At 43.4% G+C, this 23,873-nt stretch overlaps 1 protein-coding gene across 7 annotated transcripts in view; it reads left to right on the forward strand.

Annotated features, from left to right (window-relative positions):
- Window positions 1–23,873, forward strand: part of PDZD2 (PDZ domain containing 2) — a 368,874-nt gene that overhangs the window by 262,734 nt on the left and 82,267 nt on the right. For 5 of the 7 annotated variants that reach the window (XM_040494680.1, XM_040494691.1, XM_040494702.1 and 2 more), the window contains 4 exons: window positions 3,837–4,338; window positions 13,918–14,060; window positions 16,944–17,076; window positions 22,615–22,770. In XM_040494680.1, coding sequence (XP_040350614.1) covers window positions 3,837–4,338; window positions 13,918–14,060; window positions 16,944–17,076; window positions 22,615–22,770 — 934 coding nt within the window. The remainder of the gene's footprint in view (window positions 1–3,836; window positions 4,339–13,917; window positions 14,061–16,943; window positions 17,077–22,614; window positions 22,771–23,873) is intronic. The other 2 variants (XM_040494710.1, XM_040494715.1) reach the window with 2 other exon arrangements.

Raw genomic sequence — 23,873 nt, forward strand, 5'->3', positions numbered from 1 at the left:
AAAAGTTTGGTGAGTCATTTCAGTACAGATGGATAGGGAATATGGAGGCATTACATATAAGGTGGATGGAAGAACTCTAAGAAAACTACCCCCAGCCTAACAGTCTTTCTCACCAACTTGCTGTAGCGTCCGTAGTTGATTCATTACACTTTGTCTTCGGGATGACCTTAGAAGATTCAGTGTCCAGGAAGGAATAAAATAACCTGTCATACAGTTCCTTGAAAGTGTCAGAGCCTTATTTATTATTAGGAAGTCAGGAGGGGATGAGGACATGGTGCCAAACTAAAGATAAACTCTTGCTTTGTAATTTTGTTGAGTATGGACCCTGCAGAAGGAATAAACCTCCCAAGATTCTTGGAGCTTCTGTGAGAGTAGAGATTTCCAAGATCCTATACTCTGACTCAGTGAGCCAGCCTTTTTGGTACTGAAAAGAAGGTTTCTGCACAGAACACATCAAATTGTCCAGAGCTTAATACAAAAGATAGAATCCCAAAAGGAATTACCTCTCCAGGTGATATCTTTTTCAGGTTGATAGTTCATGTCCAGGAGACCTAGGACACCTTGGACATAAAAGGAATGTTTGTTTTTCCAGGGTTCTGTTTTGTCTTTGGCACTGGATCAATACTTTGGGGATGGCCTGCACCTTTGATCTCTAGAAGCCTTCCCAAGAAACTAGCATTCACAGTTCTGAACATGCGAAAGCAACTTGGAGATGGCCTATTTTAACACCCTCGTGTTACAGACAAGGACACTAGAGTAATTGAGACAGCACAGCAGCACAGTAGACATAGCATGGGTTTGAGAAGCAGGAGGGCCTCAGTCCAGCACTTGACATTTAGGTGAACTGGGGCATATTAATATTTCTAAGCCTCAGTTTCTTCTCTTGCAAAGGGTGTTCTTAAGGAGCACATACTCTAAGAAGTAACTCTGGGGCACCTTGGTGGCTCAGTTGGTTAAGTGTCCAACTTTCAATCTCAGCTCAGGTCTTGATCTCAGGGTTGTGGGTTCAAACCCTGCATTGGGCTCCACACTAGGCATGGAACCTGCTTTAAAAAAAAAAAAAAGCAATTCAAAACTTGGCCAGAATTATTATATTTGCTGTTATTTTTTTAAGTTGAGACCTAATTCATATAACAGAAAATTCACTATTTTAAAGTATACAATTCAGTGAGTATATTCACTGTGTTGTGCAACCATCACCAGTACCTAATTTGAGAACATTTCCGTCGTCCCCAAAAACTCTGCAAGCAGTCCCAATTCTCCCTTCTCCCTAGTCCTGGCGACCACTAATACTCTTCCTGTCTCTATGGATTTGCCCATTCTGGACATGTCCTATAAATGGAATGACATGGCCTTTTGTGGTCTGGCATCTTTTAGCTAGCGTAATGTTTTCAAGCTTAAGTTATGACATATACTTCATTCCTGTTATTGCCAAATAATATTCCATTATAGGGATATACTACATTTTGTCTATCCATTCATACATAGGTTGATGGAAATTTGGTGTCATTACCATTGTTTTTACGTGGTTGGGCCAAAGCCAGAATGAAGACTTGAGTGTCTGACTTTCCCCGTGGTCCTGTTTTTACTACCTTACGCTGTTTTTCATAACATCTGACATATGTCTTGCATTAATAGTAGTGATTTGCTCAAAGAAACCCTTACAGTCTGGCTAATAACTACTCTGAAGATCTTATATCTTTACAAAAAATTTTTCCAGTGTGAAAAAGATACACAATTCAAAGAATGAAATCTAAACATTATAGAGAAATTATACTGAGAACCAAGTTTAATTTTCATTTTCCAGACTCTAGTGGACCGCTCTTTACACCTCTTCATCTCATTGTATTTCACAGAACCTGAGGTCTATATGGTACCTTTTATCTACCTGGTTTTTATGTGTAAGTTCATTACCATGTTTTGTAGCCCAGGATCAAAGAAAGTTTTTATTAGCTTTGGTGGTTGTTTAAGGACCCATCTCTCTTGTTCACTCTACTCCATGGCAAAAATTCAGAATTATTCTGCTCTTCATGGAGACTGGCATTGTCATTGCATTAACCTGACCATTAGGTATGGGTAATATATGTCTTTGTCCCAGAATTTAGTACATTTCAAACGCAACTGGTTACCTCTTGTTATGGACGCGACCCCTTCCGGTAAACTGACTATCCCAGCTCTCAAGTCTGAGCTTCAAGCCTGGAGGAGGAGCAGCTTGGTATACTTGAATATGTTCTGTTTTTCATTTATTGAGGATGTGGGCAATCCTTTGTAGGCACATGAAGGCCAGAAGCAGTCCAACACATTAAGGATTTGGTGGTTGACATTCTTCGCTTGTGATCAGGTGATGTGTAGAATGTGGCAACATTCCAGTGGTGAAGGCGTTTCCCTGGATCCATCTGGGGTTTGTGCTTCCTTATCTTGGGTGGCATAAGTAGAGGGTCCAGCCCAGCCTAGTTTCCTGACTTTAAGCAAGTGTGTTTTCTTTGCTAAAGCTTTCATGGTCCTGAATACCACTAATTACTTATCTTGTTTGATGTTCTATTTATTGTTATTCCTTAAGATCTGGAGTAGTTATTGTGTGTCAGGCTTCACATGCATTATCTCACTTATATTATTTCCTGCTTCTAAGTGTTTGGCACCCCTCAAGTACATGAAACGCAACTGAGCCCGGCCTCTGCCCTCTCAAGCCAAGCATCCCTGGAGAGGACATCCCTGCCCTTTCACTTTTCCTGGTTGACACAGTTTCCAATAGCCTTCTGTATCCTAGTCACCCCATGTCTGCATGGTTTGCATTGGGGGTCCTCTCAAAGCGACACCCAGACTGAAAATGACACTCCTTGTGTGCCAGGAACAACCCAAACTAGAACCATTATCAAGAAGTGGACTTGATGCTCATTTAATGCAGCACACACTTGTCAGCGCTTATTACCAGTTGTGTCTTAATTCCAGCCAACACCTCTCCACCCCCAGCTCAGTATCTGTTTTCACTGGAATGCTGTGAGGCAGTGATTCTTGTTGTTGTGCAGTTGATATTTTGATCCTAAGAGCAGAACTTTACATGTCTCTCAGTTTATCTATTCTTTACCTTGGGAACTTGCAGAGTAATGACATCAAAACTATATGAATGGTGGGGCGTCTGGCTGGCTCAATCAGTAGAGCATGCCACTCTTGATATCTGGGTTGTGAGTTCAAGCCCCACATTGGACGTAGAGTTTACTTAAAAAAATTTAAGTTTGCGGGGCGCCTGGGTGGCTCGGTCGGTTAAGTGTCCAACTTTGGCTTAGGTCATGATCTCACGGTTAACGAGTGCAAGCCCCGCACTCAGAGCCTGGATCCTGCTTCAGATTCTGTGTCCCCTCTCTCTCTGCCCTTACCCTGCTAGTGTTCTGTCTCTGTCTCTCAAAAATGAATAAAAATGTTAAAAAAATTTTTTTAATTTAAATTTGTTTTTTTTAACTAGATGAATGGGAGGCTAGCATAATTCTGATGTAAGAAATTGTTGAGGGAATGGAGAATTATTGTTTTTGTAATCATATGTAAGGATTGGCTCTGTGAATAGAAAACTCCATTTCTAATTACCTACTCTAGGGTTTTTTTCATTAGTAATTTCTAGCTCGTGGGGATTTTGGTTTGGGGGTTATTTTTAGCATCAACAATTATGTAGATTAAAAGAATGAACTGAGCATTGAGCCTCTTTGGGAAGCTTAGTACCTCCGTTGCTTCACCAGGTTGTTAATCACACGGGTTCCGCGGGTGCTGCTGAATGCGTCTGCCCGATGCGCTGGTCGAGATGGATGGTGTGAGGGTTTCACCCGGCATTTCTGTGTTTGTTGCAGTTACCTGGCTGAGCAGTGCTGGAATGGCGGCTTTATCTACCTGATCATGCTGCGCCGCTTCAAGCACAAAGTTCACTCTCCGTATAATGGCAACGGTAGCAACAGCTCTGAACCAGGAGAGACGCCAACCTTGGAGCTGGGTGACCAAACTGTGAAAAAGGGAAAAAGAGCAAGAAAGTTTGGGGTCATTTCCAGGCCTTCTACCCACAAAGCCACTGAAGAACCCAAGAGCAGTACTGGCTGTGAGTTGGACAATGACCCCATCTCTGAGCCGGACAACGGCCCAGACCCCGAACTTGGCAATGGCCATGCTTTTGAGCTAGAAAATGGCCCGGAATCTCTCAAGGAGCTGGCTGGATCCCATCTAGACAAGTCAGAAGCAGACAGAGGGACAGAGCATAGAATTCCAAAGACAGATGCTGCTCTACCTACAAGCAATGACAAACGTCGCTTCTCAAAATCTGGGAAGACAGACTTCCAATCAAGTGACTGCCTGGCACGGGTAAGCTTTTGTTTGCTTATCGAACCTGAATTTCAAACAAAGTACTGTTGAAATAGCTTTTAAGGCTCAGGAAATCTATCTAAGATGGCCTTGTATTTAGAAGCCAACACATTTAGTAAGATAAATGATCAGAGGACATAACAATAACAACAACAAAAAATCCAAATCATTTCATCCACTTAAATAAAGAGCTAGTTGAGTGATCCTAAGTGGAAAATTCAAGCCCTTCTGTGGTTTAATTTGAGTCATCTGAGGCCCAGATAAAGTACTCGAACTGCATCATTATTTATCACTACTGTCACCAGTGGAATTGCCACTGGTGAGGCCAAGAATTCCTGGTGGCAGTTGATAGCAAAAACATTCAAACATTCATCCTGAGTATTACACAGGAAGGATGTTCAACACTTAGGGAAACATCTGCTTTTATTTTTAACACTTCAAAACCAGTGATATTTTTATGGGTTCGTGTTATTACGTTGCTGAATTCCAGTGAAGTTGGGAAATTTCACAGAAATCTCTGATACTATGATATCCAGCTGTGATGGTCAGGGTTAGTCTTACCTAAAGGCAAAGCAGATGTGGTATACTCTGAGTGGTAACAGGTCCACTTCTAGCTTCAAATTTTCTCCTCCATTGTAACCAACATTCTCTCATGAAATTATATTTCTTTAGGGTAAGCACGTTCCTTCCAAGAATCTTCTTGGCAGATATGCCTGTGCGTTCCTAAAGAAGCAGTAACTTGCTATGTTGTTTCTGATTGGTTTTCTCTCTGAGTCCCTGTAGGAGACACCCCTTAAGGATGAAAGAGAAAGTTGGGAAGATAAGAAGCATCAAGTTCAGCTTTGCATACTGCTGAAATGGTACCCTGGGAATGAGTCTAATTTCTAGAAAGGCTATTTCATGCATATTTCTCCAATCATAGCCAATCTGTATAATGGGATTAGAGGAATCAAAATAATCCCTCTCTCAAGGAACCATGTTCCTTCATTTGAGTATCTGGGTGGTCTTCATAAAGCCTTACCCAAAGGAGGCATGATTTGTAGATAGAATTGTAAATAAAGGAGAAGAAAAAAGTAATGTCTCTATCAATGATTTTCTACCAACTTTATGGTTCTCCTCAAAAAAGAATTAAGGTGAATAAAAAGATTATAATGTGGACCCCCCAAATTAAGGACAATAAAAAGATTATAATTTGTTTCTTTCTGATGAGTACTATATTTGGATATGACTTTTTCTCCTAATGATTAGATTATGAATACACAGAAAGCTGAGGATGAGTAAGTTAGGGAGTGTTGGTTAGCTTAATCATTTTGAAGGTTTAAGTTAGCAAAAGAGACTAAATCTCACATACATTCCAAAGAAGAGGCTTTCATTTGGCCTAGGACACAGTAGAAATAATTTGGAAATGACTTTAAAAGAAAAAAAAAAAAACAAACAAACTTTTAAGAGGCTACTCATTCTCTGCTAACCTTTTTTTTTTTAATGTTTGTTTATGACAGAGACAGAAACAGAGCAAGAGTGGGGGGTGGTGTGCAAAGAGAGAGGAAGATATAGAATCTGAAGCAGGCTCCAAGTTCTAAGCTGTCAGCACAGAGCCTGACACGGGGCTCAAACCCACGAACCGCAAGATCTTGACCTGAGCCCAAGTCGGACACTTAACCAACTTGAGCCACCCAGGTGCCCCTCTCTGCTAAACTTAACTAAAAGCAGTAACATAAAAGTGAATTTCTGGATTAGACTATTTGAAGACTACACATATCAGACTTCCTTTGCCTGGTTTTTGCACTCAAGATCAAATGTCAAAGAAGATATAAATGAAATGGTGATTTAAAAAAAAAAACAAAAACAAAATCTATTGCCTTTGGGACATTTTTTTTAAAGCCACATGCCTATAGAAAGGAGAGATCTGCCATCTGGACTTTGCATTCTTTACAACTGCCCATAATCTATAGATTGAATGTTGACCCTGGGTTATACTTTACATCTTAGAAAGTTGGAATGGGCCATACACCCTTTTAGGCATGAATATCTTTTAGGACCCTTTTCAAACCAAGAAACATCATCATTTAATGCACTTACCCAGGATTGATAGAGTTGGCAAGAAGTAGATCTTCACTGCTTCCCCAACGTCCAGATTGGAACCAGTAGACCATCACAGAAGGTGGTGTAGGTTCTTGGGCTGAGTGGATTTTTATTTTTACTCCAGGATGAGCCTGGAGGAGCCTCATCCTCCAGGATGAGGATGCTAAAATGGAATTTCCAGAAAAAACAAAAATTAGGCATTTACTTCTTAAACCCTTGGGGCAAAAAATTCTATTCCATTTGAATAATGGGAGATTAAACATGTCAGCATTGTTCTGTTTCTGCTTTATTAATGATTTAATATAAATCTACAAAGAATAAATTACAGACTAGGTTTATAATCATTCAGGCCATTTTTATTTGTGAGATGCTTCTTTTCACAGACTGTTATTTGTTACATGAAAATAAATCTTCTGTCTTTATTTTTATACCCTCTTTTCCTTTAACAGAGCTGTAGGAAACATTTTCTCTAGTAAATATCTTCTTTTAAAAAAACATATGTTTCTATAAAATATTAACACATAATAAGACATATGCAACCAGATTAATTTTTTAAATTATAAAAGTTGGGCCCATTGTTTAAAACGTTAGAATCTCCTAGGACATAGATAAGCAGCTTTAGAAATGAGTTCAGAGTTCCTTACTCCCTGTCTAGTGAAGATCATTATTCATCCAAGGGAACAGTTCTTGCAAGCCTGTTTACTACAAATGTGTATTTTTGTAATGCAGCATGGTAAAAATAAGTACAACTTAGTCACATAATAGGGAGAAAAAGAACCCTACCATTTGCCAGTCAGGCAAGTTTCTTCATAGTTGGCATGTGTGTCTGTGGGTCCATTTGTGGTCTCACCCTACCACTTGTAATTCACCCTATAGAGTATCCGAACTCTTCCCTAGACCTTCAGCAGAGACCTCAGGAAGGCTGAGTGGTTCAGTGCAAGTGGTCTGCAGAGACCTCAGGAAGGCTGCCCCAGGTCTGAATCTGAGGAAAAGGTAACTGAGGAGAATCACATCCAGGACATCTCCTGGGTAGTTTTATGTTTGCATCAAGCAGAGACAGCATGAGGATGATCCTATTCTAGTAAGCAATGGGTGAACGTCTATCCTTCTATGTGGTAATGTCTCCTAAGTCCGTGTCTGCTCCTTTACCTCTCTCCTGAGCGCCCCCGCCCCAAGCTTTCTACCACCTACCTGCAGTAGGTCTCCCATCTTAGATATTTCACATCGATGCATCATTTTCCCACCCAGCTGGCTCCAATGTTCCAGGTCCCATCACTCTCAAAGTCGCCCAAGCCAGAAACCTGCGTTTCAGCTAGCAATTACCTGGTTTGTCTATAACTTTCCGTGGTTTTGTACTGACAGTCCCATGCCAGGAAATTGGGACAGTTGGCATCCTGGAGTCAACTGAAATACTGGCCTCTTTCTTCCCCATGTCCAGTCGAACACCAAATCCTATCAACTCTGGCTCCCTGTAGGGTCTCCCTCCTCACCCCACTTCTCTCTCCCACTCCCACTTCTATGGCTATAGGTCTGGACCAAGCTGCTTTTATTTCCCATGTGGGTGGTCATAGTAGTCTGCTACCCATCCATGTCCAGTGTCATCCTGTCATCTGCTGTCCCCACAGCAGCCAGAGGGACCTTTCTAAAGAGACTCCATCAGTCATGCATGTACCTGCTCACACACACTGCAGCTTAAGCCCTTTGGATGGGTCCACTTTACCCTCAGGGTAATATCTGAACACCTTAGCTTAACGAAGCACATGAGGCCTTTCACTCTCTGATCCCTGCTTAACTTTTTGCCTTCATCTCTCACTGCTTTCTTCCTTCTCAGTTTAGACTGAATTAGCCACATTTTTTCCCAAAAGGCTACCCTATCTCCTGTGAGCCTTTGCAGCTGCTGCTCTCACCATTCTGTTTCTTCTCCCCTCCCCCATGTAGCTTAGCTTCTTCCATTTCTGGGGGACACACTCCTCTAGGAGGCTTCTGGGGACCCCCCCCACCTGTACCATCTTTAAGCATCTCCTCTTTGGGCTTCTGCATGATCCCCTCCTTATCTTGATCAATGCATGAATCCCACATATTCCAGTTGCCATAGGGCTTGTTGTGTCCCCAGTAGACTTTAAGGGCAAGGACCTTATTTGTCTTTGTGTTCTGGCTCAGTGCCTTGCACTGGCAGGTGTTCTGTGCCCATTTATTAATGAAAGCACCCAAGAGCTCCAGGCCTAAGGGGCACCTGGGTGGCTCAGTCGGGTAAGTGTCCGACTTCAGCTCAGGTCATGATCTTGTGGTTCATGAGTTCAAGCCCAGCATCAGACTCTCTGTTGTCAGTGCAGAGCTTCCTTCAGATCCCCTGTCCCCTTCTCTCTGCCCCTCCCCAAATCACATGCACACTCTCTCTCTCTCTCAAAAATGAATAAATATTTTTTAAAAAAAGAGCTCCAGGCCTGAGAGATGGGATACTATGTTCCAGCCCTAGTTCTTCCTTCCCCAACTCTGTGGCCTTCAAGCTGCCATGTTCTTTCTCTGAGCTTCTGTTTTCTCACCTATAAACTGAGCATTTTGGTCTGCTACCTCAGGAACTTCAACTCTGACATTATCACACATCATTTCTTACTGATCATTCTAAATAAGAAGGGATAAGCAAACAGTCTCAGAATCTAAGTTTGCAACTAGAGCCAGACCACTTACTGCAGTAAAATTCTAGTTGGATGATGTTTCTTCTCACATTTGGGGAAAAGATGCTATTGTGAAATATTATTTTTGGTTCCAACAGAAGATGAGGTCATTTAAATGCTGCCGAGACAGCTCCCTTTAATGTACCACCTCTGTTTTGTAAATAAATCCCCCCCCCCTTTTTTTGGCCTCTGTGAGGAGATGCATGTATGAGCTCACACAATCTAATTGGCGTTTTTATAGGAAAGGGTAGCACTTCATCAACATTAATATAAATGTCCATAGCGTCCAGTTTTGCGTGGTTTGGCTTTTTCTCAACAGGCTGACAATCTTGTTGCCCTTTAAGCCAATGCAAAAGGAAGCAAAGGCTTGAGCCATCTGTCTAGACAGGATCTGTTTCAGAACTCAATCATCTCTACAACTGGATCGGGTGTTCACACGCTAAACATTGGCAAGCGTGCAGGTATCCCGTCTGGGTGAGCCTCTTAACATCAGTCTCAATAACTTCTGAAAAACCGTAGGATGAGTGTATAAACATCCCACATTTATTAATTCCATGGCATTTATACGGTATTGTTATGTGCTAGGCACCCTTCTAGTTGCTGGAGAACCCACTGATAAATGAGAGACAAGGTTCCTGTGCCATGGCACTTAACACAAATAAGGGGCCACAGGGAATAAATAAGCAAATAGATGAATCAGAATGTTAGATGGTGACAACAAGTACTATAAATGAAATCGGTGAAGTGAAAGATGACTGGGCAGTGTCCTGGTGGGGTTAACTGAAATTGGTATCACTGAAGGCCTAATTAAACAGGCGTTTGAGCCGAAGCCTGAATGTCAGGAAAGGACAGCCGTGCAACATCTAGAAGCAGAATATTTCCAGTGAGGAGGCAGCACATGTGGCTGCCCTAGGCAGGAGTGATTGGGTCTTCCAGGGATAGAGAGACAGTAAGTGCTGGGGAGAACACGGAGGTGGGGGAGGGGATATGATTTGGGATTGCAGGCAAGGCTAGAGATGGAGGTTTGTGTTTGCCATCTCAAAGATTTGGACTTCAGTCTGCATCTACTATGGAGCTGTTGGAAGGTTTAAGCTGAGTGCATCATGATGTATGTTGTATAATGGAGAATAGGGTATTGTAGGAGATGAGGAAAAAAAACGAGACCATACTGGAAACTACTGTGATAATCCATATTAGAGATCCTGGTGGTCTTGACCAGAGTGGTGGCAGGAAGGAACAGGAGTAGATAGACATGGATGTGTTTTACAAGTAGAGCCTACAGATCTTGCTCATGGTTTGGGTATAGGAAATAGAAGGAGGAATCAAAGCTAGCGAGCTTTTAGTTTGCATATCCTCTTTAGCTGGCATAAATGATGGTGCTTTTCCCATGGAGGTGGGAAAGCCAGGAGGGAGAGAGAGGCAGAGTCCTGTTTTGACCATACTGAAGTGCGTATTACATACCCATGCAGAATTCTAAGGAGGCAGTTGGAAATCTACTTAATATTCTATTTAAGTTGGCCTGTTGATTTTTGGCGAGTGCCAGCTTTAGCCTCATAAACTTCAGACACTGATTTTATTTGTAACTGAACACTGCTCTCAGCTGTAGGCAACTAGATTTAATACTGACAGTTGTACAATTGAGACTGATAACATCTGGCACTTCCTGTTTGTGTCTTCCTTTGTGTATCTTTGAACTCCTCATTAGATGATCAAGAAAACTTGCACTAATTTCTTTGAATCCCCCCCCCCCATCCCCCCCTGCCCCCCTTATAGTTCTTACTTTCAGGTATGGAGAGAAAACTCATAGTACTAGATAAAAGTGGAAAAGAAGAAGATCTGTTTCTTGACTGTATTGTTGGGGGCTGTATTACAGATTGATCATTCCTACTTTCTGAAGCCATTTTTATTAGATATTTGCTTTATTTTGCTTTTAACTATTTGTGTGTATATTGGGCAGGGGAATGGAGTGGGCCTGTGAGTGCTCTTACTGAAAATTGTCTTTAGCTCTTTTGTCAAGAGTATATGTTAGGTCATTATTCTTTCTCCATGATCATAGGTTTGCATGTTTCTTGTCACAAGTCCTACTTCTTTTTTTTTTTTTTTAATTTTGTAATGTTTATTTATTTGTGAGAGGTGTGGGGAGGCAGAGAGAGAAGGAGACACAGAATCACAAGCAGGCTCCAGGCTCTTAGCTGTCAGCAGTACAGAGCTGATGTGGGACTCAAACTCACGAACCATGAGATCATGAGCTGAGCCGAAGTCAGATGCTTAACTGACTGAGCCACCCAGGTACCCCTCAAGTCCTATTTCTAAAGGCATTTAAAAATTAGAAAGGACTATGTATCTAGTATTGTCATACCATCTGTGAACCATACTTAACATGTTCTGCTTAACAAAAGGATGGTAGGACAGATGTAACTGGTAATGGGATGGATAGGCTTTTATTAATTTGGGCTAAAGCCAAATGGGTTTGCTTATTTCTGGACTCTCATAATAGTCCCTGTTGCTTTTGGGAAGGGATTTCACAGCTTTTCTGGACTGGGAGAGGGAAGAGCACTGTCCCATATCTTCAAGACCCTAGTAGCCATAGCATATCTTCCATGGAAAAAACAAGTCAAGCCACCATTCCGCTCTAGTTTCTCAGCTACTTTGTTAGGCCCAGGGAGTCAGCTATGGGGCTGACCCATGTGCTAGTTTGGGATGTCCAGCAAGCTGGGACAATAGCTAATCAGCACGTCTCTGAATTTGTTCCCTTTGGGGCTATGCACTAGGCCACAGCCTCATGTACTCCAAGTGTCAAAAACTGCCATCTCATAAGTAGCACTGATTCTCAAGGATGGCATCTTGGACATAGTGGAGCTGTGAGAGACTTGGAAGGCCAAGGAGGCTGTTTCTGAATGGAGAAGAGAGAAAGGTATTCCAGAGGTCAGAGGCAACACACCAAAAACCATGAAGTCCAAAGTGAAATGATTGGATGATATAGGGATTGTTGACAAGTTCATGAACTACTGTGGTAAGCCAGTGACTTCTGAAGTTACATTTGGCCAGACAGGCCTCGTTTGTCTGTGGTCAGCAGATGAAGGAGACCGTTGGCAAACACTGCATGTTGCTGAGCAGTGGAGCCCCGCTGAGTAGTGCTATAGTAGAAAAAGTATAAGATCCAACAGGTCTGTCTCTGTCTGTTAATAATTTCCCCAGACGTTCCTTTTGCTGCACATCAGTGACCATTTAACATCTGGTTTTTTTACTACTGCATAAAGTTTCATTTTAGTTTCTGACTGTGTATTTCAGATGTTCTGAATGCTTTGCATTCTTTCTCTTTTGCAAGCAGCTTAAATGGGAAGGTTGCCTATTTCTAGGGGGAGGATGGGTTTGTTCATATTGGACTGTAATGGTTCCATTGGACCTTCATGATGAATGAGGAAAGGACATGGCGCTTTTTTTTAATATGTTGAGGAATGCATTGTGACCCATACCCACATACCTAGAGATAAGAGGAACTTATAGGAGTGAGCATAAAGTAAGACCCTCCCGAAGGAAATCACTTTGGAAGGTTTTTCTTTCATTTCTCTGAACAACCAAGTATCTGAGGTAACTCAAACATTTTGTATTGGGTATATGTTTGCATCGTTGGAATAAAATAGGGAGTCAAGAAGAGAATTAACCAAAGTAGAAAAGCTACCAGTAATCCAGAGGACTTACAGACATGATTAGCTTTTTAAAAGGACAGATTTTTATTAGGGTGTTTTAATGTATTTAAAAAGTGTACAGACCCATGTCTAGAGAAGCCAATAATAAATTCATCAATTAATTTCCTGTTTTGGTTTCTCTTGCCAAAGATCTCACTTATATGTTCTAAGGAAGTTTGAGATTCAATTCAACATGATGTATTTTTTTAATTGAAGTGTAGTGGACACACAATGTTACATTAGTTTCAGACGTACAACATAGTGATTGGCCAACTCCGCCATGCTGTGCCCACCACAAGTATAGCTACCATCTGTCACTATGCAACACTAATGCAGTACCATTGGGCATATTACGGTATGATGGTTTTAACACATATGTGTGCGTACATAAGTAATATATGGTTAGCAGTCAGCATTTATTATGTCTCTACTAGGTGTCGGAAGCACTGCTCCTTCCATAAATATCTCACGTAATCCTAATGACAAACTTGAAAGTATTCATAATTATCCCCACTTTAGAGGCAAGGAAACAGAGGGTTTTAGGCATAGGTGGCTTTCATAATTACTAAGTGGCAGAGCTGGGCTCAAATGAGTTGAAGTCTCCAAGACCTATTCCTTGTCTTCCTTTCATCTTCCTTTATTTATTAGTAGCTGTGTGTAAATAAATGGAACCCAGACACAGCCAGTGTTTACACACACACAGTGGTATCTGGGTTTCAGGCAGAAGAAGCTTTACTTAACATAACCTTGATCAGGAAATTCGATAGTCACTCTTATTGTCCAATATTATAGCCACTAGCCACAGGTAACTATGTAATTTAATGTAAACTAAATGAAATGAAAAGTGTAACATCCCAGTTGCCACTAGTCAAGCCCTTGATGGCCACCTGTGGCTAGTGGCTCCATGTTGGATCGTACAAATATAGAACATTTCCATCATCATAGAATGTTCTCTTGGGAGGACTGGCAGCTAGAGACTATGATTTAGCACATGGAACTTTTCCTTCTGTGGTCATCTTCAGTACCTGTTGACAATTGAAGAATATTTGGCCTGACCTAACAGCTCCACTCTCCTGTGTCAATGCCACGTGTCTGTCCGTATACTTCACAGTATGCTCACTTTTTCTTCCAAGGAGGAAGTTGGCCGGATATGGAAGATGGAGCTGCTTAAGGAATCGGATGGGCTGGGAATTCAGGTTAGTGGAGGCCGAGGATCAAAGCGCTCACCTCACGCTATCGTTGTCACTCAAGTGAAGGAAGGAGGTGCCGCTCACAGGTGACTAGATAACTCTTCCCCTTTCTCTGACTCCTCATCCTCTCCCTTCCCTTCCTCTGGGGGCTAGGACTCTTCTATTTGGCCAAAGCCCTGGTAATTACAGTTTATCCTGCGGGAGCATGGAAGAAAATCAGGCAGGAGCAGTTCCAATTAAACACACCCCTGGGCACAGGAAGTGGCTAATTGCTGGAGATACTGTAGGCTCCTCCAAATCATAGAGAGATTGCATTTCTTTCCAGTCTGTTTTGAGTTTCAAGTGATTGTTACTTACACTAACTTTTGGGATACTGGTAATATGTGGTTACCTATTGAGACTATGCCATGCAACAGAAAACCACTTTCCTGAATCTTAACCCCTATAAGATGGTGGCTAATGACTTGGGAAAGTCATTGATTTTAAATGTGACCACAGTTCATGTGATCTGTCAGGGCTCTCAGGATTCTACACACACATGGATACGTGTGTCATGCAGATGTGGAGTGGTAAACAGTAAATGTGAATTTTTCTCCTTGTGACCTTGAATAATTCATACTTCAAACCTTCTTTTTAAGTCTGAACTGTTGTTTTAAGTAGGAAGAAGGACAATGATTAGGCAGAGCGTGCACAAAGAAGAAGTCCGTTTGGAGTTACAAGGATGTAGCTATCCCAAAATATAAAGCATGCTTTTGCCTTGCTAGCTGATTGCTTCCACATACACAGGGTGTCTACTACTTGCAAGGCACATTGGGGTGTGAACACGCATTGCATGCCCACATGTATACAGCAGGTGTGTAGAGGTAGAGTTTCACCGATGAGGGAGGTAAATCTAGTTGAGAATTTGGTGTTCCATTCAGGTACCCTGGCTATAAAGGGGATAGGACAAATCAGAGCAGTGTTGGCCTGCCCCAGACCGAGAGAGGACTGAAAAATTTATCTCGTAAAGTGGCGTTGAAGGAGCTGGAGGTAAAAAATGGAAAACTGAGGAGAGGACCAGGGTATAAATTAGCAAAGTGTGTCATGTCCCTGTTCTAGTCTTGTAACTAGAGATTAAGTTGCCAATAACTAGAGATAAGGTTAACTGCACTGGTCAGTTGTCTGGGCAGCAGTCATTAGGGAAGGAGTAAGACTCTAGTTTTTATCCAGAAGAGCATCACTAAATTTCCCAAATGAGGTATATACCTTGAGGAATTCCCATCAGAGAGCCATTTTCCCATTAATGCTACTAGGCCTTGGATTCTAGCATGTCTTTGGAAGGCTGGCAGTTAGAAAATTCCTGTGCCCAGAGATAAACTTAAGAAGAGCTGTTCTTGTCTGTTTTCTATGTGAGCTGTTTTTAGTAGGTGTCACCATTAGACACCCATTTTCTTTTCACCCTGAACCCTGAGTTTTATGTGTTTTATGTGTGTCTTTCTCTCTCTCTGTTTCTGGAGTATATAATTCACATGTGTGGCATTCTAGGTAATAACAGGAGATGAAGGAGATGGAATTGAAGAGGGAAATAAGAAAAGGGATGTGGGTAGGAATGGTCTTGCATAAATCCAAGGACAGTGGTCAGAACTTTGTGTTCATTTTTACTCTTGATCCCTGTTCACCTGGGCCCACACACCTCCTTGAGCTTCCAGTTTGTTCTCTGTGGGTTTCCTATTCCCCTTCTCTTTCCATTCCAAGCAGCTAGAAGGGTTCTTAGCATTTCTCTGCTTTAGGGATTTTTGAAGGACAGAAAGCAGAGGCTGTCAGAAGTCTCAGGTGTCTCCTATGTTCTGTTAAAGGCTAAATTCATAGAAAAGACTATGATGCACGCCCTAGAGGATTAAGAGAAAGAAACTGGTGAGGGAGAGTAGGATGAGAGAAGCTGGTTTATTCACTGAAGGAGAGTGGAAATGTTGGAGAGAAAGTTGGTGAATCTGGGAATATGGGGGGCATGCACATGTCCAACAGCAGCACCCTGGGCATTGATGTAAAGCCGTCAGAAGGGATGGTGGGGTCCTAGGCTTACAGTCCATCTGCATCACCAGATTTCCTATCCCATATTTAGCAATGGAGATGAAAAACCTCCTTTGGGATCATGGGAGGCCAGACCATTGGAGGTTCAAGTGGAACCCACAAGACTGCCGACCCACGGTGACTGAAAGGGCCTGTGCAATGCTCTGACACAGGGTGCCATGGCAGACCCTTGAGCCACCCTTGAGCCTCTTGCCAGCCCAATGGGAAGGAAGCTGTTAGTTAGCTATAATTTACTTTAGAGGGAATAAAGAAACATTTGTAGACCAGGTCTGATAGCTGCAATAGCAGTTAATTGGTCATTCTGTTTGTTTGCTTTTGTATTCATCCTTCTGCTGGTGAAGCTTGGCTGTAGGATGGAAAGAAACCTCATCCTCAAGGTCCTATAACTGTGTGTTTTGGGGACGAGGGCATGTCACCTGGAAAGAGAGAGGGTAGCAGTTTAGACAAGGCTTTTGGTCAAGCTTAAGATACCTTTGTTTGGGGGTGCTTAGCTCAGTGACTCAGCTGAGAACTCAGTTGTGAGGGCAGGATGGCAGATAGAATTGAGATAAGAATGACTTAACTGTCCAAAAACCATGGGGTCTCCGTTCCTCTATCATTGTCTCCCCCTGGATGGGAGGCATTTCATTAAAGTTGATGCAAGATATGGTAGTGACTTAAGAACTTGCCTACTACCAGGCGACCACTTGAAATCATGGAGCTTCCCTAAGTGGGCATCAGGGGACCCAGCCAGACCAAAGGATAAATCCCATCCCAAACTATTGCTAGCCATCTCTCCTTTATCCTCAGCCTGATTTTAACTGTGCCCTCTCACGACCTTCCCCAGCTTCAGGAAAATGTCCCTTCTCAAGCCCAGAATATCTTCACAAGGGATTTTTTTCCCATCTCCATTTCCTCAGGGATGGCAGACTGTCCTTAGGAGACGAGCTGCTGGTAATCAATGGTCACTTATTGGTGGGTCTCTCCCATGAGGAAGCGGTGGCCCTTCTTCGCTCAGCCACTGGAATGGTTCAGCTGGTGGTAGCCAGCAAGGTAGGTAGTTTGGTTATTTTTTATATCTATTTTTAATGATGGTGGTGAATTCAGATTTGAGCCCTCCCCATCCCGCACACAAACACTGACACACATGCTCACACTTGGGCCATTTAAACAGCTGTGATTCTATAGTGTAAGCCCATGAGGACGGCCTTTAGCTGAAATAGTAGATGGAAGAGCAGTGCTCAGACTAAGGAAAAGGGAAGGATGGTAGGGTGGACAGAAATTCAAGGTGGAGAGAGTAGCCTCTCTCCCAAGGAGACACTGAAGAAGAGACATGGAAGCCCGCCGGATGGCAGGGATGCCAGAGGCATGGAGCTGTGCATTTTCCAGGTCCCAAAGGAAGAAAGGTTTAGGGCTAGTCACAGGCAGGCCACAGGCCCTGGTTCTGACTCACGGCCTCACGGAGTGTTGGTGCTGCAGGAAGCCCTGTGAATCCTGTTTGTCTGGTCACCATCCTCCGCTCCATCCTCAGTTTCCCCAAGGAGCCAGTGAGGACTAACTCCCATGGCTGGTTCCCATCTCACAGAGGCCTAGATGCTATCTGCTATCTTCTTGATGCACAGCCAGTGTCTGTCCCCTTTCTCTGACTGCCACCTCCTTTTCATAAGGGGCTCAGGCTGGTGTTTCTTGTATCCCCATCCCCAGAGTGTGTTAAAATAGCACTGAGGTCCTGGGCCCCAGCATCTGCTTGTCCCCTGGTGTCTTAGCACCCTGGATGAAGGCTGCAGGACTCCACAGCTGTGTAACCAAAAGGAGGAGGACCTGAACCCTCTTGCTTCTGCCCCGTGGTCCCGTCTGCTGTTGATAAGACAGGAAAGTGTCCATAGGACTCAGGAGCTAGTACAGTGGAACCTGGGCTTCATTCTAGTTCCTGTAAGCAGTGGTGGGAAACCACCCCAGTGCTCCACCCTTCGCAGCAATACGCTCTTGCCAGCGTGGCTCATTCTTTCCTCGTTATCCCTGCTATTTTTTTGAACCTCGCATCCACAGGCTCTTCTGTATTTTCTCTCTTAGATTACAAGCTCTAGTGCCTATTTTTGGAGTATTTAATAATTAGAATATTTTAAACTATCTGAAAAATCTGTTTTCCTCTTTTCACACCTTTCACCCCAATCCCTTAACCCAGATTCTCAGGCTTCCAACGAGAACACAGAGCCTTGACACAGACTTGGGAGGAAGGGTTGGCTTTGAGGCCCCGGAGGCAGGAGTTGAGACAGCCTCCATTCACAGGTGCTCTCCTCCCCTCCCAGAGATACCACCGGGAGCCCTGCTGTCTCCTCACAGTCTATGGCTCAAGAACACAGGGGCTCCGGCACATGCATTATACCACGGCCACCAAACCTTTACTTCTACACTGACTTCTTTCTCCTGCTAGTTCAGAAAATGGAGAAGGGGGAATCTCTTCTATGTCAAGCTATTATCCACAAACACACAGAGCAAAGAAAACATAAAATAAAAACGAAAAAGGTCCACTTGTGGATAAGCATAATTAAGGAGAGTACAGGAGGGTGTTGAAGGCTGGTCTCCTGGATGATGCCTGATCTGTGGTCATGTTCACCGACTCAAAGAAAGGGCACTAATGTGTATCAGGGACACACTGGATGCTAGGTGCTTTTTACCTATGATCTCATTTAATTCTTGAAATCCCATGAGAGAGCTATTCGTTCTTTTTTTCCAAAAGATGAAGTCAAAATCTGAGGGGTTAATTAATTGACCCAGAGGTCACACAAGCAGTGGGTGGCAATAGCATGTTCCATTGCGGGTCCATAAGACTTCGACGTTAACTTCTTTCCATATACCAAGCTGTCTGTTAGTAAAATAAGATAGAAAGGACACAGAGCCAATGGTATTAGAGAGAGGTAATGTGTTCCTGCTAGAGGCTTTGACTTTTTTTTTTTAAGTTTATTTGTTTATTTTGAGAGAGAGAGAGAGAGAGAGAGACAGCAGGGAAGGAGCAGAGAGAGGGTGTCAGCACAGAGCCTGATGCAGGGGTTGAACTCACCAGCCATGAGATCGTGACCCTAGCCGAAACCAAGAGCTAACCTAACCAGCTGAGCCACCCAGGCACCCCAAGGCTTTGACTTTGAAGGACACTCACTGGGTCTTTGTAAGGCTGAGCAGCAGTCTGGAGCCAGGAATGGGTGTTCCCATTGTCAATCTATTGCTGTTGGCCATCTGTACTGAATAATGGGCCTAAAAATGACCCAGACCACAGAGGAGTGACACCTTTCACCTCTTCCCATTGACTCTGTTTCCATCCAGGCAATACGTTGCCATAGCAGATGCCCGTTCTTTGTTCCTGAACTTAATGGGCGCCATCCCAGATGCTCAAAAGTCTGCCTTTCCACACCTCCTGGCATCCATTCCTTGTCTTTATCCAACAAGAGCGAGTAATCCAGTCTTTATTTTTTCTTTATGTTTGAAGAGAGGGAGGGGAAAAAAAGAGATTTTTATTTGCTGAATAGAAAGAATAGTAAGAATATAAATTATTATTGTAGAACACAGTCCCTTTGTCCCCAAACTTTAGGGTGTTGTTTTGAAGATATAACAGTTACTTTCTTCGGGACAGGATGTCTTGTGTTTCCCCACAAATATGTTGTTTGCTTATACATGGGAGCTTAGAAAGTTTTTGTTGAACGAATGAAATCAGAATATCCAAGTTTGCTTTCATATTCCTGGAAGTACATGCGTAGCAATATGATTTCTCTCTTTTTATCACTTTGTTTTTATTAACAAGTAATACGCATTTATTATATCTAATGTAGAAAACCTAGAAGAAAAGGAAGATAAAATTTTCATAATGCCACCAGTAATTCTTTCCATTAACTTATTTGTCTGTCCTTCCAGACGTGTTTTTTTTAATGGAGTCAAACACAAGGAGATGGATTGCCCCTGGAGGCAGACCTGCATAGACTTCAGAGGCACAGCCTTTAAAAAAGCTGTACATTTTGGGGCGCCTGGGTGGTTCAGTCAGTTGAGCGTTGAACTCTTGATTTCGGCTCGGGTCATGATTGGATCGAGCCTCACATCAGGCTCTGTGTTGAGCATGGTGCCTGCTTAAGATTCTGTCTCCCTCTCTCTTTCTCCCTCTGTCCCTCTCCCCAACTCGCATTCTCTCTCTCTCTCTCTCTCTCTCTCTCTCTCTCTCTCTCTCAAATAAAAACATAAAATAAAATTTAAAAATAAAAATAAATAAAAACTTTATATCTTGAGCACATTACTACATTTTTTTTAACCTTGGGGTTCTCACCTGGATAATAAGAATCCATAACTGCTTCGTGGAATATCAGGAAGATTGAATGAAATATAAAGAGCCCAGGGGCGCCTGGGTGGCGCAGTCGGTTAAGCGTCCGACTTCAGCCAGGTCACGATCTCGCGGTCCGTGAGTTCGAGCCCCGCGTCGGGCTTTGGGCTGATGGCTCAGAGCCTGGAGCCTGTTTCCGATTCTGTGTCTCCCTCTCTCTCTGCCCCTCGCCCGTTCATGCTCTGTCTCTCTCTGTCCCAAAAATAAATAAACGTTGAAAAAAAAAATTAAAAAAAAAAAAATATATATAAAGAGCCCAAACAATGCAGCTGGTTGCAACAAGCATGTGGAGAAAGGTTTGCCTTTATGGTTATCACGTGTTAACACATCCAGCGTATTGTTACATCCATTATTAATATGGCAATATTGCTTTTCCATCTGCCTTTTTCACTAAGTAGCATACCGTAAGAGTCTTTCCACCTCAGAATGCACGTTGCTGTAGCACCATTTTTAATGACCATGGAGTATTCTGTCCTGTTGTGCAACTTACTCACCAGTTGGGACCTTCATCTTTTTTTAAAAACTCTTTTCTGTTAATGGTCTAGCAGAGTTGACATCACAGAAGAGAGCTGAACTCACTTTTTGCTTCATAGCTTTTGCTCTTTCCCTCAGATAAGGTCTAACTGTGTAGTATTCACAATTACTGACCTGACAGGAATGAGATTCAGGTACCTCCAAAGTTGGACCTGCATCAAACTAGTAACAAGTGTCACTGTCACCAGTATACCTACTCACTAATAGTCTGTAACACCTGTTGTTTAAGATGGGCGTCTTGTGTTACTGTTCTCTTTTCTGTCAAGCCCCGAGGAATATGACGATCAAAACTTTCTACATGCTTCCTTCCTGTAGAAACAGCTGTGGAGAAGGAGGGGAGGATGCATTTCTCTCTTTTATGGCCTCAGATCAGCCACCCCTACTCCCTGGCCTCCTATGCTGTGGTGTTTCCCCAAGAGTCCTCGGCGGCTGTGTGCACCTCACTTGCGTGTGAGATTGTCAAGTGGCCTCTGTGACCTTGCCTGCATCCCACTCACCCCTGTGGCCTAGTCTGTGTGTAGGAAGGAAGGGCTATGATGAAGCCTTCTTAATACTCTAATCTAAATGGAGTCTGGGGGCGCCTGGGTGGCTCAGTCGGTCAAGCGGCCGACTTCGGCTCAGGTCATGATCTCGCGGTCCGTGAGTTCGAGCCCCGCATCGGGCTCTGTGCTGACAGCTCAGAGCCTGGAGCCTGTTTCAGATTTTGTGTCTCCCTCTCTCTGACCCTCCCCCGTTCATGCTCTGTCTCTCTCTGTCTCAAAAATAAAGAAATGTTAAAAAAAATAAAATAAATGGAGTCTGATTCCATGTATTTTTGTTGACCTCTAAAAAGTGTTCAAGGGCTTCTTTCTTTGAAGAGACGTTATCAGTCTCCACTTTGGGGTTATGATTCAATCAACAGTCTGATCTCTTTTCAGTGAATGAAATCTCGTATGCTAGTGAGATGAGCAGTGAGGGGGAGGAGCACATGGATATTAGAGCTGTGTGCTGGGCCTGGGGACACAGCAAAGAGTAGAAATGGCATTCAGTTTGGGGAACGCTCCGATGAGCAGGAGAGATAGGCATACTTAGACATACATGCGGGGCGATGAAATAAACAGTAAAGGACATTTGGGAAGACGGGAAAGACATGCAGAATGGCTCCTGAGCTCATCCAGGAAGGCTTGCAGGGGAGGGTGCTAAAGCTGATCTGCAAAACTGAGCTCCCTGGGCAGAGGGAGCTGCTGGTGGAAAAGGGTGTAGAGCAGGAGAGAGCCTGGCATGTCAGAAGGTCAGTACGGCTGGCACGGAAGGTATGGATTGGAGGGGACAATGGAGGGAGGTGTGTTTGGAATGCTGGGCAGAAGCGACTGCTCTAAGATCCTGACCTGCCAGTGAGGGGGCTTAAAGTGTAAAGTAAGGCAGGGTATCAAAGAATCTAAAGGACAGAGAATTTGGATTGCCTGTAGAAACATCTGTCTATGAAACAGGTTTTTCAGGGAAAAAAAAAGTTGGTTGGGATTTAAATTGGGTCTGCACCCCTGACGTGTGGTAACCCTGCCAACCTGAAGTGTGGGACATACATTCCATACGGTCTTTGGGTTCAGAGCTCGTGGCCACGCTCACAGCTGCCTCTTCTAGGTTTTCCTTGACCTTGATCCAGAACTGCTTGGTGCCATGGGGTAATTCATAGCCCTTTAATTGTGTCCCCCTAGGAAAGCTCCACAGAGGACCTCCTGAGGTTGACATCTAAGAGTTTGCCTGATCTGACCAGTTCAGTAGAGGACGTGTCCTCTTGGACTGACAACGAGGACCAGGAGCCAGACGGGGAAGAGGACGAAGGGCCTGGCTCGTCTTCCGTCCAGGGAGCAGTAAGTGTGCCTTTGGTTTCCCCAGCTGCTGTGCTGGAAAATGATGTGTCCCTGAAGATGTTGAAGGCAGGATCAAAGATAATAGCTTAAGATAGTAGGGTAGAGACCCGGATGGGAGAGGACCACAGGGTGTTCTTTTTATTTTTTTGTCACGGTCTTTGAGACAAATCCATGAGAGTAATGATTTTCATTTAAGAAAAAACATGGAGGGGTGCGTGGGTGACTCGGTTGGTTGGATGTCTGACTCTTGACCAGCTTGGGTAATGATCTCATGGTTGTGAAATTGAGCCTGTGTCAGGCTCTGTGCTCAGCACAGAGCCTGCTTTGGATTCTCTCTCGTGCATGTTCTCTCTGTTCCTCCCTCGCCCATGCACACACACATATGCTCTGTCTCAAAATAAATATTAATAAAAAAGAGAAAACATTGAAACTGGAAATGGGATGAGAGAGCAACTGTGTATTAAGTTCAGTGTGTATATCAATTTCTAGCATGCTTACTAATTAATATATATGAGAATTTTATTGCTACTTCTTGGTGTAGGTTTGAAAAGTAATGTTTGTGAATTTAAGCCACCCAGGAGAGGGGCTCCTGGGTGGCTCAGTCAGTTAAGCGTCCCACTCTTGGTTTCAACTCCAGTCATGATCTCACAGTTTCTGAGTTTGAGCCCCACATTAGGCTCCACAATGACAGCACAGGGCCTTCTTGGGATTCTCTCTCTCTCTCTCTCCCTCTCTCTCTCTCTCTCTCCTCTCTCTCTCTCTTCCCTCTCTCTCTCTGCCCCTCCCCCACTTGCATGCGCTCTCTCAAACTAAATAAACCAAATAAATAAACAAACAAGCAAACAAACAGGCTTAGATGGAGAGATTCTGGTTGAGAAGTGGAATGTTACAATAACACAAAACCCATTCGGGCAAAGTTGTGCAGATATGTCTTAGAATTTTGGGGCACCTGGGTGGCTCAGTCGGTTAAATGTCCGACTTTGGCTCAGGTCGTGATCTCACAGTTTGTGAGTTCAAGCCCCGCGTCGGGCTCTGTGCTGACAGCTCAGAGCCTGGAGCCCGTTTTGGATACTGTGTCTCCCTCTCTCTCTGCCCACCCCCCA

Source organism: Herpailurus yagouaroundi, unplaced genomic scaffold (assembly GCF_014898765.1).
Source record: "Herpailurus yagouaroundi ecotype Mexico unplaced genomic scaffold, PumYag 29, whole genome shotgun sequence".
Taxonomy (NCBI): Eukaryota; Metazoa; Chordata; class Mammalia; order Carnivora; family Felidae; genus Herpailurus; species Herpailurus yagouaroundi.